General features: G+C 43.2%; 1 protein-coding gene across 1 annotated transcript; it reads right to left on the bottom strand.

The window, feature by feature from the left end:
* Positions 1 to 1,463: 1,463 nt before the first annotated feature.
* bpnt1 (bisphosphate nucleotidase 1) lies at positions 1,464 to 16,180 on the bottom strand. The gene is made up of 8 exons (XM_055639722.1): positions 15,950 to 16,180; positions 10,487 to 10,591; positions 9,962 to 10,069; positions 7,552 to 7,600; positions 5,310 to 5,401; positions 4,211 to 4,408; positions 2,797 to 2,902; positions 1,464 to 1,632 (listed from the first exon to the last, which is right to left on the bottom strand). Exons 1-8 carry the CDS (start codon positions 16,067 to 16,069, stop codon positions 1,484 to 1,486), a joined length of 927 nt encoding a protein of 308 aa, XP_055495697.1. The 5' UTR covers positions 16,070 to 16,180; the 3' UTR covers positions 1,464 to 1,483.
* Between the last annotated feature and the right edge of the window lie 1,849 nt (positions 16,181 to 18,029).

The following is an 18,029-nucleotide window of genomic DNA, read 5'->3' as shown; positions in this document are numbered from 1 at the left end:
TCAAGATGTTGCTCACATCGACGAGACCAAATGCAGACTGAGCGATCGTTTCGCGGAATACCTTCGCTCAGCCCTCGTGAATCAACCTGATCTCCTGGTTGCCTGACACTTTAATTCTCCTTCCCATTCCTGCAGACTATTCTGTCCTTGGTCTCCTCCATTGTCAGAGTGAGGCTAAACGCAAATTGGCAGAACAGCATCTCATATTTCGCTTGGGCAGCTTACAGCCCAGTGGTATGGGGTGGAAGATTGCAACCTTCACGAGGTCCATCCTGTTTCGACTAATGCAATCAACTCGACGTGCACAAACGGAAGATCAAATAGAACAAGTTGTCCTACAACTTTAGGCTGTGCACGCCACACGAAAGAAGAAGCTCAGTGGTATGAATATTGATTTCTCTCACTTCAGGGAGCCCTGGCATTCCCTCTCTCTCTCTCTATCCCTCCCCCAGCCAAGTTGTACTAGCTTCTCATTTTCACCATACAAACAGCTTACAATGGCCTGTTTCCTTTATCATAGTTACTTTTTTGCATATCTTTCATTCATTATTCTTTATCTCTCCATATCACCGTCTATATCTCTCGTTTTCCTTATCCCTAACCAGTCTGAAGAAGGGGCTCGACCGGAAACGTCACCCATTCCTTTTCTCCAGAGATGCTGCCTGTTCCGTTGAGTTACTCCAGCTTTTTGCATCTATTTTCTGGTATATTAAAGTAGCTTTACAAACTTTAAAATATCCAAACTGCTTAACTGAAGTGTAAATAGAATACAAATACAATAGAATGCCTGCTACAAAGTAATAGATTTTAAGAATGACTTAAAATATTAAAGTGGGTGGTTTGCCTCCCGCCACGGGTACCATGTAATCCCGTGCCACCTGCTCCATGGTCGGCGAATAAACCGTCTCCCGAACCTGGTTTGTCAGGTGAGGAGGGGGCTGTGGACCCCCAGCAGGACCAAAAACAAGACCTGTCAAAGGGGGATGAACGTCTAGCGAGCAGATGGCTATCCCCACTTCAGTGGAAGTTGCGATCACTGTCGTGCATAGCATTGTAAAGAATGATGATAAAGCACACACACCAAAATCCTATACTTCCAGCGGCGGAGGTCCGCTGGAACTGGAGGACAGAGATGTCTGGTGTGTCCGTCACCGTTCTAGTTGGAACCCAGCACAAATGTGTCGCTAATGTTTTCAACGATGATGAATGAATGAATGGGTTGCCTACAGCATAAAAGCGGTGGGGCCTTAATTTCCAAAGGCCATTGGCACTAATACCAGCAAACAGTGGTTTAAGGCTAAAATGGACGTAGGAGTTTAAACAATAGCAGCAATCTTGCTTGTTGTTCTCAGTGCTATAGTACATATCAGAAAGCGTCTCTGAAGATCAATTGCCTTGTTATAAAAAAAGAACAATGTCCAGGCAGCAATAATTTTATTTGAAAAAAAAGACACAAAATTAAATTATTCAGATTATACATTTTTTATGGAATAAGGGCCTTTTTAACAGACTCGGGAACACGACTTGCATAATAATCAAAATTCGTCAACGTTGCAAGGACTCCAGCCGAGTTTACATGCTTCACATCTTTGTGATATTGGAAAGAATTCCCATGAATGTCTGTCAATTTACCTAAAAAGGGTAAAGAATTATGGTGAAAAGATGGCAAAGCTTTAATTTATTGATGGTGCAATATTTGAAGAAGATAACCCAGGCAGTATTGTGTTATTAGAATCCTTATTGAATTCAAATATTAACAGTTGGTTTTTATGCTGGCTTGCTTACTTATAGCTTGACTACTGGGCATTAAATTACAGTAGGGTTTTGGACATTTTGAAAAATAAAATCCCCAAGGAAACACCTTTGCAGAGATGATGTCACACTGTATTATACTGCCCTTTATCAGACACATGGGCGACAAGATTTATAAATGGAATCTCAAAATGCTACTTTCTAGGGTCTTGTCATCAGTAATCTGAAGTTAAAATGGCAGTTATGTTGCTAAGTAGCGAAATCCAAGCTTGGTTGCACCTAAATAACTAGTTTCACTTTGACTTTCTGTATGCAAACTTTCACTCAATTAGCACATATTCAATGACTGGCAAGGAGTTGGGAGAATTTATTTTCAAACTGCCTCTCGTTTATCTAGTACATCAAGCAAATAGAATAACATCATAATATGCTTCATCATGGTTGGACTTAGAGAGTTGGTAATATTCGTATACTTTGAAAGGTCAGTAACGGGGAGGCACTAGTTTTGTGGCATCTGTAGAATTTACTCCTTATGTTATGTGCAGAATCAGATGGGTGTGACTGTCTGATTATACACAGAATAGGGGAAATTCCAGTGTGATGTAAAAAAAATATCTATAAGCGCCAAGGAAGATAAATATTGTTTGAGTTGGAAGGACAACTGGAATTTTAGTCCTGGCACAAGAGGCTAGCCAGTGTTGGTGGGGCGTGAGCGGACAAATAAGCACAGTGCCATTTTTTTAAAACAATGACAACTATTTTGAAATCAATAATGATGAGAAAAGAGGGTACCCTTTGCAAAAATGGTATGCTGCTGTTCTGAAAGTTAAGGAAGCATCAAAGGTAAGGAATGTATTGAACATGTTTGGAAGAATAATTGGGACAGGCGGAGGTGAGGATCAAATCATTTAGACTCACTTTAGGATCAAAAATATAGGAAAGATTTTAGAGATTACCTCGTGATAGGGGACAGATTTATAATGTTTGCATAGCTCTAAAACAAACCTGAGACTGTTTCTGATGAACTAATTCAGACCTACCTACCTGAAAGAGCATGAAGGATAGCCTCAGGGGCACAAGTGTCCCATTTCTTACAGCCTGGACTAGCAAATATATAAGCTGAAGCCTTCCCTTCTATAAGTTGTAAAACCTGCATAAATAAAAACAAAATATCTTAGATTAAGAAAGGCACAATATATAAACTTCAAAATCAACTTGTCAATTAATGTTATTTTGTACAGTGTCAGTGGCAGTTTGATTGTAGACGGAGTCCAACAAACATTTCAGCTACAAGAACATCTATAACATAGAAAAATGTGCTAAACTAGAATAATAAATAATAATAATTAAGAAGGCAGAACAATAGGGATGCCAAACCCAAGTGGAGAAAAGGAGGGCTGATCAAAGATGTAGTGAATCCTTAAGTGCATGAAGATTAACAGCCAGCAATATTTGGAAGAACTCCTGAGGATATGGTGATGGTGTAGCAAACATGAAAATGAAAAAAACAGATGTAGGATAGGAAACTTTTTTGAAATAGCAGGTGGTAGAATGGTGGTCACAGTGGCGCAGAGGTAGAGTTGCTGCCTTACAGCGAATGCAGCGCCGGAGACCCGGGTTTGATCCAGACTACGGGTGCTGTCTGTACGAAGTTTGTACATTCTCCCCGTGACCTGCGTGGGTTTTCTCCGAGATCTTTGGTTTCCTCCCACACGCTAAAGACGTACACTGTATGCCATACAGGTGTGTAGGTTAATTGGCTTGGTAAATGTAAAAGTTGTCCCTAGCGGGTGTAGGATAGTGTTAATGTGTGGGAATCGCTGGTCGGCGCGGACCCGGTGGGCCGAAGGGCCTGTTCCCGCACTGTATCTCTAACTAAGCTAAAAAAAATAATAGGCAGCAATGAAAACCTAACAACAGTAGAGTCTGAAATTGGTAAATATTTGAACGAGGGTTTCAAGAGTATATACTAGCAGTATTAAAAGAGCGAGGATACAGGATTATAAACGGAAATCAGTATCATGCAATCAAGAAAGTAGTCATGGAGAATTCTGGAATTTGTATCAAGGGTTGAAAATTTTAACCATTTCCTAGAATAATACATCTCATTCAAAGCATAATCAATATGGCAGTTTTAAAGCAGTCAAGAGCTCAAGAGAGGCATTGAGAGTAACATTAGAGAACATTGCTGCAGGTAGTTGAAAAGAAAGAAAAAATAATTCCCCCAAAAGTTTGGTGAGAGGAAAGGAAATGCTACCAACTTTGCCACAAAATTGATGTTCTGCATTCCTGGTAACATTCTCATAAATCTCCTCTGCAACATCTCCAAAACCATGAGATAACATGAAGTGGGACTACTTGAAGTTAGAATACTAAAACAAGGCTGATACTGGTTTTGAACATCATTAAAATTTAAAAACGACATCCACAATTCCCCCCCCACCCCTCCATCACATACCTTATTGCCTGCTCCTCCAACTCTTATTACTTCATCAACATTCATTGCACTGATACAGTCATTGACTAGCTTGTTGCTGTGGGAACGGGATGTAGTGACAATATGTTTTCCTGCTGGTACTTCTTTCACCTTAATTCCAAAGACTCCAAGATTCAAACCCCCCCAAATGGTCCGACCAACCACAGCATCAGCTCCAGCCTGAACAAATATAAAATATGCAGGCAATTTTCTGACATCAATGATTCAATTATACTTTATCGTCTCAAAATTATCAACATTTATACTAGCAAAGCTTGTTCTATTCAAGTTTAAATCCATCAATTGGGAGCCAATTATTTTGTACTGTACACAAAATATATATAATTCTTAAAACTACTATATAGCCAAAGATATTTTGTTAATGTCATACCACATTTTCCTCTATTTCAAAAAACGGATTTTGTGGAAATGGTGGGTGAAGTGTCGGTTTTGATAAGTTGGAAAATGCAACATTGGGTTGTAAGTTACTCAAGCGGAATATGAGGTGCGTTCCCTATAGTTTGCCTGGGGCCACACTCTGGCAATAGAGGAGGCCAAGGGCAGAAAGGTCAGTATGGGAATGGATAGACCAGTTAAAATGGTTAGCAATCAGGAGAATCCAGTATATATTATATACTATTATCTTATTGCCATCTCCTTAGCAGGAAAACCAAGTCATTGAAGCTTTCTCGTTACATTCAAATCATGAGATTTATTTGTTATTTGACAAGAGCCCCAAATGACTCTCTTAATAACAGATAGTGCTTAAAATACTCAGGTCAAGCAGCAGCTAATAAATAACAGCAAATGTATTGTGTCACTTGTAAACCTTGGAACCCAGTCTATCACAAACATCCCTTTATTGTTTACTCCTTACCCCTCTCTTAAAGTTAAAAAAAAAAAGTTTCCAGTTCAAATGAAGGATCATCAACCTGGAACACTGAACTATATTTTTCTTTCAGACATGCTGCCTGACCCGTTGACAGTTTCTAGCATTGATTTTACTTCTGAATTTCCATGATCCACGTTTCCTCAGATTTCTGCTTTTCCACTGTACAATCTTTGAAAAAAATAATCATACCTGATAATTGTAATATGGCTGATTGATCACGCCAGCTATTGCTTTACCTCCACAAGCAATTCCAATAAGCACAGTCACATGATCTAAAAAGCCTGCGGATAAAAATATTTAAATTACCGCAAGCATAAAATCAACTTCATATCTGGCCATCCAACGAAAGGCACAAACACCTTGTTATATTAGCCAAAAGCCAAGTCATCTTCACTGTGGCACAATATAGTTGATTTAAAAAAAATATATAGAACAAAAATCTTGTAAGACCTGGAAAAAATTAAAATCTCAAAATGTGGTTTACCACAACTTACTTACGGATGCAAGAAAGAGAGGTAAGATTTCTAGCCTGATTTCATTCCCAATCTGGAAAATACTGGCAGATGTATTCAGCAATAGAAGCAAAATTGTGGTCTTTCATGGCATCTGATGTCAAAATTTATTTTGTTATTTTGTCTGGAGAGTAATTTATCTCCAGATTTAATAGATGACTGCATTTCACATCAATAGAAATCAATATTTTCTCTAAATGTGCCATTGTGGCGGCTCCTAAGGGTCGTCCCATTATACTGCCGAACCCCTCGGCACAGGAGTGGTGCAGTCCGGAGGCGGTCCTTAGCCGGAGGGTATAAAAGGCAGGGTTTGGGTGCCATCTCCGGCCTCCGTCTTGAGGATGTCCCTCTCGGTCCTGGGGGTGTGACAATCCTGTGCGATGTGTCGTCCGGTCAGCCGCGCCCCATCGTCCCTGCCACCTGGCGCCGGAGAGTGTTCGAGGTCATCCACGGACTGGCTCACCCATCAATCCGGGTGACAACGGCACTGGTGGCAGCTCGCTTCATGTGGCACGGTCTGCGCAAGCAAGTTGCCCATTGGGCTCGCACCTGCATCCCGTGCCAGACAGCAAAAATCCAGCGCCATGTCCGCGCACCTCTCCAGGAGTTCAGTCTACCTCACCGGCGGTTCGACCATCTCCACGTGGACATTGTGGGGCCCTTTCCACCGTCCCGGGGCATCACCCACCTTTTGACCATGGTGGACCGCTTCACGCGGTGGCCGGAGGCCATTCCGTTGGCTGACACCTCATCGGCTACGTGTGCTCGTGCATTGTCCGCGCACTGGATTGCTCGCTTCGGGGTGCCGGCGCACATCTCCTCCGACCGGGGGCCACAGTTCACCTCCGAGCTGTGGTCAGCCATGGCTCGCTTGCTGGGGGTGCAGCTGCACCACACCATGGCTTACCACCCGCAGGCTAACGGTCTGGTGGAGAGGTTCACCGGCAGCTGAAGGCTGAAGGCGGCATTGAAGGCACGACTCACCGGCCCGGACTGGATGGACGAGTTGCCGTGGGTCATGCTGGGCATCCGGACCGCTCCCAAAGAGCACTTGGCCTCATCATCGGCGGAACTGGTGTACGGGTCGACACTCACAGTGCCCGGGGAGTTCGTGCCGTCGGCGCCGGAGCAGCAGGAAACGCCCTCCTCCACCCTTCAACGCCTTCGCGAGCGAGTTGGCAGGCTCGCACCCGTCCCGACGTCCCGCCATGGGACATTTCGCCCACACGTGCCAATGGCCCTCAGGGACTGCCCATACGTCTTCCTGCGCCGTGCTGCCCACCGGACACCACTCCAGAGGCCGTACGAGGGCCCGTTCCGGGTGCTGGAACACGGGCAGTCGACTTTTGTCCTGGACATGGGGGGCCGGCCGGAGGCCGTGTCGATTGACCGTTTAAAGCCGGTGCACCTGGACATTGACCAGCCGGTGCTGGTTGCTCAACCTCGGCCCCGAGGGTGCCCCCCCTCACGACTCCCTCCACCTGTCCTCCCGCCGGTCCCTCGACCTGTCCCTCCACCTACGCCCCCGCAAGCCCCGGGATCTGCTGACTTCCGCACGCGGGCCGGCCGGGTCGTGCGCCCGCCGGTGCGTTTTGTGCCTCTGATTCTGGGGGGGGGGGTCCTGTGGCGGCTCCTAAGGGTCATCCCATTATACTGCCGAACCCCTCGGCACAGGAGTGGTGCAGTCCGGAGGCGGTCCTTAGCCGGAGGGTATAAAAGGCAGGGTTTGGGTGCCATCTTCCCCTGGTTTCGTCTTCCCCTGAACCGGGAGGAAATAAAGTAAAGTGCTTCTCAAACTTCGGACTACTTGCCTCATTTTGAGACCCACGCACTACACCATTTTATTTTACCTTTTGGTTTCACAAACTTAAAATATTGGTTTTAGATCTCTAACTGATACTAAAAAAGCACAACCTTACCTTCAGTGAATTCCTTTGTACCATCAAGAGGATCGACCCAAACCACTATCTGAAATTTATTAATTATATTATGTTTCATTCTTCTAAAATACATCATTACATAGCCTAAAAAAAAAACTTGGCTATCATTCCTAGTTTTCTTTCAGTATTTTAATTTTTTTTCCCCTCCAAATTACTTCCAGTTCTGTTGCATCTTGACCCCATATGGAGTACTACAAGCAGTGCAATGTCAACAAAATATCTGGACTAAACGTAGGATCATATTCCATGGAATTTAAAAGTCATTTGATCAAAGTTCAAGACATTAGGACAACCAGGTAGAGAGTGGTGAGAAGTCCACATATTAAATGGTAAATTAAGTTGAGAGACAGAATTTTCAACTCTGAAGTTAAGGGACTTTTTACACACAGATTAGTAGATGTTTGAAACTCCATTTGCCTAATAGCAATAGAGGAAAGGTACATTTTTAATACTTAATTCTGATATTTACAGAATCTTGTTAACAAAAAAACATCAAAAATTTGAGGGAATAGGCAATTGTGTGAATTTAGGCAGTTGATCAGCCATCTCACTGCACTGCAAACATGCTGAAGTTGGTAAATGATATCCTTGTTCTAAGTTTTTCCATATTCCTATTGATGTAAAAGGAAGCCATTCAATCCAACAAATCTATTTTGGTTTGTATTGTCCATTTATTATTGTAACATGTAAAGACTTTCTGTGTGATCCAATTAAATCATACTACACATGATTACAATTAAGCTATACTCATGTACAAATGCAAAGCGAAAAATACCAGCGTGCAGAATATAGTGTTACAGTATTATAGCTACAAAGTAAGTACAGATTAAAAAAGAAGTGAATGGGCTGCAAAGAGGTAGGCTGGGAAATCAGAACTACACGCTTAACTTATGAGAAAACCGTGGACTAGTTCTGATAGAATGGCAAGAAAAGCTGTTCCTGAATCTGGCTAAAATGTAGGCTAATTCTCCAAGCAATCCCAGCAATCCAATTCACCTGCAACATATTCTCACACACACATCCATTATCACTACTAATTCTCCCAACAAACTTAAACTAGAAGTAATTTGCAGAGGCCAAGTAACCCAATGGAAACTCACACGGTCACAGGAAGGAGCAAACCACACACCACCACTGTCTCTCCAAGAAACGGATGGATCAACTGAAACAATTGGAAGCAGAGATTCTTATTCTATAAGCCACAATTTATACATATTTATATGCAAGCTCATGCACTCTTCTTTCTTCAAAGCTTCTTGGAGTCAAAAAATCATGCAGCATGGAAACAGACCTTTAATACTGTTTATCTAAGCTGGTCCCATTTGCCCGCATTAAGCCCTTTTCCCACTAAACGTTTCCTATCCATGTAGCTGTGCAAAAGTCTGTTAAATGTTGTTCTTGTACCTGCCTCAACAATTTCCTCTGGCAGCTTTTCCATATACCCACCACACTGTGTGAAAAAGCTTTCATTGAGGTTATTATTAAATGTTTCCCATCTCACCTTGCAGCAATGTCCTCTTGTTATTGATCGCCCTACTTTGGGGAAAAAGACTCTGCATGTGGATCCTATTTATTCCCCTCGTTATTTCATACATCTCTGGAAGATCACCCCCGAGCTTCCTACACTCAGAGGAATAAAGTCTTAGCCGCCCCAACCACTCCCTGGAGTCCTGGCAACATGCTCGTAAGTCTACTCTGCAGTCTTTCCAGTTCAATGTCATCTTTCCTATAACAGAGTAACCAAAACTGAGCACAATATTCCAAGTACAGCCTCCTCAGCATATTGTAGAACTGTATAATATACAATGTCTCAACTTCTATACTCAATTCCTTGAGGGGTGAAAAGTCTTGGCACGTAATCCAACTGAGAATGCCAAATATATCCGAGGCAAAACTCCAAAATTACTACACAGCTAACCCTCAAAAGAATGTATAAAATGGGAAGGGAAAGAGCCAGATCCTGCAAATTCTTATTACATCTTCGCACTTTTCTCAAATTAGGTTCACCTGCCACAATTAAAAATCAATGGCAAACCACAAATAAGAAATCAAGCAACAAGGTTATGCCAAATGTATATAAACCTGTGCATATACAAGGAATTGCAGATGCTGGTTTGTAAAAAAAAATTATGGTGGGGGTGGGGTGAAAGTTGGAAGAGAGGATGGGCAGCACAAGGCCTGGCAAGTGATAGGTGGATACAGGTGAGGAGCAGTTAGCATAGGCAGATGGTCAGACATTGCCCAGAGATGAAAAGACAAAAGGAGTGTGAGGTAAGGATGCCTTGGGGAGATTTCACAACAATAGATACAAGGAACTGCATATACTGGTTCTGTGAAAGACTTCCCTTCACCTTACAGATTAAGCACCTTTAATCTCATCACAACTCACCTCTTCTTCCTTGAAATGGCTGTACTGAACTGGACAGGAGTACTTCAACACTTCTTCACATTGGCCACTTTCAATTAAATCTTCATCAATTTCTTGGAAAGGCAAATCCTACGAACAGAAATGTTGCCATTATTAAATAGATGTTTTCAATGACTTTACTTACTTCATCATATTTTCACCATATAATGGTGCAGTGGTTATTCTAGTTGAGCAGTAAGTGATCCTGATTATTCAAACAGCCCAACAAAATTTACAATAATCAGGGCATTTTCACCATTGATCTTGCAGGTGGATATCTTGCCGGCAAAAGAGAACTGTAATGAACTAAATACGCTTCTTCAACATAATCAACAACTTATTAAGGAACAGTTGGGAATTGAGATATAATTAACATGGCAGAAGTTCTCTGCTAAATATAAATACTTCCAATATTGACAGTAATAACGGGCTAGAAACTCAAGAGATAGAAAATCTAAGGAAAATTCAAGGGGAAATACAACTTGAACAATGTGTTAATGTCCTTACCTCCTCCCCAATTATAGTTAAATTGGGGAATTTACGTGCCAGTGATAAGCAGATGCTTTGTTGCACCAATCGATCGGCTTTTGTTTGTAGGTCATTGGCTCCAGTCTATATTGGAAATGTTAATAATATAAACCATTGATACATGTTTGTTCTTGTTTAGTACAAATGCCAAGTATAACATAGAGAATACCACAGAATATATTGTACATCATATTCTACAAAGATAAGGATACATGTTTGCTTTTGTTTAGTGCAAAGGCCAAGTATATCAAAGACCACAGAATATATTGTGTGCTAGATTCAACATAGACAGGGATAATTGGATGACATAGCTCTAAGAAGCTTATTAATTAATGTTAACAACACTGATGGGATTTATTTGCATACCAACAGATTGAATAATGCACTGTCATGTTTGAATAGATACAAGAAACAACAAATATATGTCGTTAGGTTCCAAGACAAAAAACTGTTTTGCAAATACAAACCCATGTCATATTACTGGTTTTGGAGAGAATTTAGTGTTTCATCTGTGGGCTTGTCCCTGAAAAACGGACCCAGGCTTGTCCTTGGTTCCAGCGGCCGCTTCTTTCTCACCCCCGGTCATGGCCCCATCCCAAGCCCTGGCCTCGGCTATCACTCCAGCGTGAGCACCAAGTTCGGCTCCAGCCAGTGCCCGCAGCACCACCCTCGCCACCAGGTGTCGGGCTTCGGCAGCCACCACACAAGCGCTGGAGTGCCCCTCCCTCCCGGAGTGTCCCGTCCTGCCTTGCAAGTCCATTGTGACGCCACTCGGGTTTTCGGGCTGTTTTTAATAGACATTAGACAATAGGTGCAGGAGTAGGCCATTCGGCCCTTCGAGCCAGCACCGCCATTCAATGTGATCATGGCTGATCATCCCCAATCAGTACCCCATTCCTGCCTTCTCCCCATATCCCCAGACTCCGCTATTTTTAAGAGCCCTATATAGCTCTCTCTTGAAAGCATCCAGAGAACCTGCCTCCACCATCCTCTGAGGCAGAGAATTCCACAGACTCACCACTCTCTGTGAGAAAAAGTGTTTCCTCGTCTCTGTTCTAAATGGCGTACTCCTTATTCTTAAACTGTGGCCCCTGGTTCTGGACTCCCCCAACATCGGGAACATGTTTCCTGCCTCTAGTGTGTCCAAGCCCTTAACAATCTTATGTTTCAATGAGATTCCCTCTCATCCTTCTAAACTCCAGAGTGTACAAGCCCAGCTGTTCCATTCTATCAGCATATGACAGTCCCGCTATCCTGGGAATTAACCTTGTAAACCTACGCTGCACTCCCTCAACAGCAAGAATGTCCTTCCTCAAATTAGGGGACCAAAAATGCACACAATACTCCAGGTGTGGTCTCACTAGGGCTCTGTACAACTGCAGAAGGACCTCTTTGCTCCTATATAACAAGATTCCTCTTGTTATAAAGACCAACATGCCATTCTCTTTCTTCACTGCCTGCTGTACCTGCATGCTTACTTTCGTAGATTGATGTACAAGGACACCCCAGATCCCGTTGTACTTGCCCTTTTCCCAACTTGACGCCATTTAGATAGTATGATGCCATTTAGATAGTAAAATGTTTAAAACTTTAAACGATTAAAAGTGCGGAAATATAAGTGGGAATGCGACGGGAAGATGTGTATTGCCTCGACGGGAAAAATGTGAGTAGAATGTGTGAAAATGGCAAGGCTATGTGTTTGGAAGAAAATAGGAATTAACCAGATTGTGCCCAGATGACACACATATACATATACACAAACAAGAGAAGAATTTTAGTAAGTTATAGATAATAATAAAAAATGATAAAGGATAAGATTTGGAAACATCCCTTGTAGAGCATGGGCTAATCCTACCCTGTGACAAGAAACATTAGCCAATGGTGAATTGTTCAAAGGTGTAAAATCCACATGTAAATGTTGTGCTGTGCGAATATAAAAATGCTGTGGAGGCTGCCAATCTTTGAAACGCTTTGGGTTCCCTCAAGAGTGTTTCCCAGTGCACATATTTATGGATTTGAATAAACGGAATTGTTTGAGAAACTCATCACTGTTGTATGAGCTGTTCTTTGTGTCTGTTCCTGTCTGAGACAAAACCGGTAACTGGGCCTATGTGAAGCCAGATATCAGCTACGTGCTTCAGGATAATAAATTTGGAAAGCTCGAGGGAACAGCAGAAGAAATGAAACTGGATTGCTCTACAGTGAGCTCTCAAGACAAAGGACATTTATTGTCACATTTGAGTTTTGAAATTTGAGTTACCATGCAGCACACAAATAAGATAAACACAACTATAGAATTGAACATAAAACATAAAACACCCCCCACAGCGGAATCAACATTTCCCACTGTAAGGGAAGGCAATAAAAGTTCAATCCACTCCTCTATGTTCACCCGTGGTCGGGGCCTCCGCAGTCGCCGCTATGGACGGCCCGATGTTTCAGGCCGTCTTGCCGGATGATAATACTCCGGCGTCGGAAGAACATTCTCAACGGCTTGGAGTGTCCAAATCGGCCGCTTCCTAACGGAGACTGCGGCTCCAGAGGTCCACAGGCCAAACTGGGCGGAGCTCCAACTCTGGCGACCTCGGCGAACGATCCCAGGCCTCCGCGATGTTAAAGTCAGCGTCGCCCGTGGCTGGAGGCTCTCCATGTACCTATCTAACTGTTCCTTAAGCGTTGGGATAGTCCCAGCCTCAACTACGTGCTCTGGCATTTTGTTCCATACACCCACCACCCTTTGTGTGAAAAAGTTACCCCTCAGATTCCTATTAAATCTTTTCCCTTTCACTTTGAACTTATGTACTCCGGTCCTCGATTGCCCTACTCTGGGCAAGAGATTCTGTGCATCTACCCGATTTATTCCTCTCATGATATTAGATAGATATGCCATTTATTGTCACTATACATGTACAGTGAAACTGAAAGCTGCTCGTACTCAGTGCATACATACAATTTAGCACAAAAAACAAGAGACAGAAAACAAAAAACAGAAGGGATTTGGGGGGGGGAGGGGGAGTAGGTGCACAAATTCTGCGGCGCTACATTCATATATACAGATGGAAGTCCGTGTTGGGCGGTGTAGTCAGTGCTTGTGTGAATTTGAATTTATAGTAGATATAATTCTCGGAAAGCAACTATTCCTGAGTTTGTTTGCGCTGGATTTGATGCACCTATAGCGCCTTTTTACAGAGGGCAGCAGGTCGAACAGTCCAAAATCGCAGGAAAATGGGAGCTGTCTTTGATGATCTTCTTTGCCCTGCTAAGGCAGCGGTTTAAAGGTGTAGATGTCCATCAGGCAGAGGGGAGAGGGCAGCCATTAAAGATCCTCTGCGCTGTCCTGGTTACCCTCTGAAGCCTCTCCCTGTCTGCCATGGTGCAGCTGCCATACCATGCTGTAATGCAGTCTTTATATCCCGCAGGCTCTCGATGGACGAGCGGTAGCACAAAGGTCAGCAGCAGGTTAGCAAGTCCAGGTTGTGCTTCCTGAGGACCGTCAGGAAGTGCAGCCGCTGCTGAGCCTTCTTGATGACCGCTGTCGTGTTGTCCGTCCAGGAGATGTCAGCAGCGATATGGACACCGAGAAACCGGAAGGTGTTGACCCTCTCCACACACTCGCCGTTGATGTGTAGGGGGGCTAACACCCTCTATTAGATAATATAATATATACTAATATAATAATATTATACACCTCTATTAGAATACCCCTCATCCTCCTGCGCTCCAAGGAATAGAGACCCAGCCTACCCAACCTCTCCCTATATCCCAGACCCTCTAGTCGTGGCAACATCCTCGTAAATCTTCTCTGAATCCTTTCAAGCTTGACAATATCTTTCCTATAACATGGTGCCCAGAACTGAACACAATACTCTAAATGCAGTCTCACCAACGTCTTATACAACTGCAATAAGCCCTCCCACCTTTTATAAATAATATTCTGATGAAGATGACTGATGAAGGCCATGTGTCAGAAGCCTTTTTGACCACCTTATCTACCTGTGGCTCAACCTTCAAGGAACCATGCACTTGCACTCCTAGATCCCTCTGCTCTACAACACTCCCCAGAGGTCTACCATTCACTGTGTAGGTCCTGCCCTTGTTAGATGTCCCAAAATGCAACACCTCACATTTCTCTGTATTAAATTCCATCAACCATTACTCAGTTCGCCTGGCCAATCAATCAAGATCCTGCTATAATATTTCACAACCATCTTCACTATCTGCAAAACCACCCACTTTTGTATCATCAGAAAACTTGCTAATCTTGCCATGTATGTTCTCATCCAAATCATTGGTGTAGATGATGGTGTAATGGGCCCAGCACTGAACCCTGTCACACAACTAGTCACAGGCCTTCAGTCATAGAAGCAACCTTCCACCATCACCCTCTGCATCCTTGCACGACTTCAAGTAACCCTTGTTCCCTCTCTCTCCATCCCTCCCCAATTCTCCGACCAGTCTTACTATCTCCGACTATATTTTATCTCTGTTTATTTTGTTGTTACCTTCTCCCACCTAACAACGATCTGTTCTACATTTTCCTTGATCACCATTCCCTTTGTCCTATGTTCACACGTTACACTACCTTGTCTATATATCTCTTGACATCAGTTTGAAGAAGGGTCTCGGCCTGAAACATCACCAATTCCTTCTCCAGATCTGCTGCCTGTCCCGCTGAGTTACTCCAGCATTTTGTGTCTATCTTCAGTTGACATTGGGTATCAACCAACAATTAATTTAGCAATGTATAACTGAAATTCTTGCAATCTGATATATTCAGCACCTCATGTTCCACGTGGATAGCTCATAACCCAATAGTAAGAACATTGAATTATCAAACCAAGTAATTCTTCATCCCCCATGCACACCCAGTTTCTCCCACCTTCTCTTAACCCACCAGTTCCTTTTCCCTCCATTGTACTCACCGTCCATTTCTGAGTCTCGTATTTCTCTTTAACTCTCCTCTTCTCCTCCTGTCCCCTTCCACCACATCCCTCTCTCCAACATTACATTCCACTCTTTTCTCCTTGGCACTTATAGCATTTGTCACTTTACTCCATCGATCTGCTAAAGTCCACCCCACCTGTATTCACCTATCCCTTGCCAGGCTTTGTCCCGCTCCCGCCCCCACCTCTATTTTGCAGCTTTCTCCCTCAAACGCCAATCAGTCTGAATAAAGATTCCGACCAGATCCCGTCTGTCCACCGATGTTTCAGACCCTCTGAGTTCCTCCATCACTCAAGAGTCCAGCAGCTGTAGATTCTTAAGTCTGACATGGAAGGTGTTGCTTTTACAGCTGTATTTATCAATCAGGAATTCGTGGGCCGAAACAGCAGCTGACCGTTGGACTTGTTTTCTTCTCCTCACAGCCGGGGCAATGATCCCAGCGCAGAGCCCGTCCTATGAGGCCTGGCCAGGGCCCACCCGACCCCGGCAACAACCCACCTTCTCCACGATGTTCAAATTCCCTCCACTCAGTACTTGGTGAATGATCATCTGCGCCTTCTCTGCAATCGCGAAGGACGACGCCAGTAGCCTCATAAGTAAAGCCGGCTTCGTGGACATAATGAAAGGCAAGAGAACAACAACCAAAGGACCGATCCCTGCACTGTCCAACCAGCCGCCTCTCGCTTAGGGATCTGCAAAACACACATCCGTCCTCTAAGATCTTTGATTGGCAGGTCATAGGGCCACTGTGAACCTATAGGATCTTTGCTGTGAACCTATTGCACAACTACAGGATTTAAGAACCGAATCACCGCCCCCTGGCTACAGCACTTGCAAATAAACAATGCACGTCAGGCGATCCGAAATTAATTCAAACAGGCAATTGAGAAATAACATGACTGCTAAATGTTTTTTTGAAAACAGACTGCAAATAAGCGAACTATAAGGAAATCTAGCTGTTCTTGCTTAGTGATTACAAAATGTTAGCAGGCAAGTGGTTAAGAGGACAAATAGCATAATGGGCTTTACTGTGAAGAGGTTGGAGTACAGAAATGGAGAAATGTTGTTACAATAAGCGAGTTCGGTATTGCGACTGCGCATGCCCAGGTCAAAGGTCACCATGCATAAACAGCCCTGGAAAACTGGAGCAGTGAACCTTCAAAACAATAAAAACGACAAAATAATCTTAGTTTTTAACAAAGGAACAAAAAATACAATTATTTCATAGTTTGAAAGCAGTATTTTCTTACCTAGAAGAATCAAAGCTGGAAAAATGGAAGAAATGAAGGTTCACTGTTCCACTGCTTTCCAGGGATGTTTACGCATTGTTACCTTTGACCTGGGCATGAGCAGTCAGAATACCGAACTTGCTTATTGTACATGTCATTGGCGAAGCCACACCTGGAGCACGGATCACGGTTCTGGTCCCTGTACCTAGGAAAGGACATAGTAGTTTTAGAGGCAGTCCAAAACAGGTTTGCAGGGCTAATTCATGGCAGGACTGATTGTCCTGACAAGAGAGGCTAAAAAGAATCAGTGTTTTCCTTGCGACTTAGAATAATGAGATGATCATATTGAAACATATCGGATCCAATGGAGTAATGGCAGGATAGACAATTGCTGGTGGGAAAGTCCCAAACAAGGGAATATGATTTGAATATATAGGGTCAGTCATAGAGTCATACAGCATGGAAACAGGCCGTGTGGCCCAACATGCCCATGCTGACAATAATGCCCCATCAACACTCGGCCAACCTGCCTGCATTTGGCCCATATCTCCAAACCATTCCAAACCATGTACCTGTCCAAATGTATTTTTAAAGTTGTTATCCCGTCAACTACTTCCTCTGGCAGTTTGTTCCATATACCCACTGCCCTTTGTGTGAGAAAATTGTCTCTTGGGTACCTATTCAATCTTTCCCTCTCACCTAATAACCTATGTTTTCTCGTTCTTGATTCCCCTACTCTGGGTAAAAGACTATGCATTTAAAACTGGGAGACAGATAAGCCCTTTTCACAGAGTCTAGTGAATCCCTAGAATTATTTAAAGCGAATAAATTCAATAAATCATCATTTCAGTTATTTATTAAAAATAGATAATTTTCTTAAAATTCAAGGGATTGAAGGCTCTGGGGAAGGAGTTGAGGCCAAGGTTAGATTCTGCCCTGATGTGTTGTTCCTCTGGACGTGGTATCACTGGCAAAGACATAATTCCACCACAACAATGTACAATGTAAGTTGATGCTATGCCCAGAGTTTTCTTAACGGCATTGGAAAATTCACAAGAGATTGGGTATCAAAATGAAACAGCAACATTATGTGCTTTATCAATGATCTAATTAACATTTTGATATTACAATACGAGTCAAGGCAGATACGATAAGAACAGAAAATGCTGACTATCCCTAATTAACCTGTCCGCGTTTGGCTCATATCTCTAAAAATCTGTCCTCTCCATGTACCTGCCTAAATGTTTCTTAAACATTGCGATAGTCCTTTCCTCAACTATCTCCTCCGGCACCTCGTTCCATACGCCCATCACCCTATGTGTGAAAAATGTACACATTCCAAAGTCTTA

This window comes from Leucoraja erinacea, chromosome 8 (assembly GCF_028641065.1).
Source record: "Leucoraja erinacea ecotype New England chromosome 8, Leri_hhj_1, whole genome shotgun sequence".
Classification (NCBI taxonomy): domain Eukaryota; kingdom Metazoa; phylum Chordata; class Chondrichthyes; order Rajiformes; family Rajidae; genus Leucoraja; species Leucoraja erinaceus.
Note: the sequence above shows the minus strand (reverse complement) of the source record. Positions and strands in the feature narration are given on the sequence as shown.

What these genes read in the sequence shown, in the direction of transcription:
- bpnt1 (XM_055639722.1), bottom strand. Translation starts at nt 16,069, where the DNA reads ATGTCCACGAAGCCGGCTTTACTTATGAGGCTACTGGCGTCGTCCTTC. An exon ending in TACAAAGGAATTCACTGAAG is followed by an intron (nt 5,402 to 7,551) that starts GTAAGGTTGTGC and finishes TTTTATCCGCAG; the next exon opens with GCTTTTTAGATCATGTGACT. An exon ending in TTGGAGGAGCAGGCAATAAG is followed by an intron (nt 2,903 to 4,210) that starts GTATGTGATGGA and finishes TTATTTATGCAG; the next exon opens with GTTTTACAACTTATAGAAGG.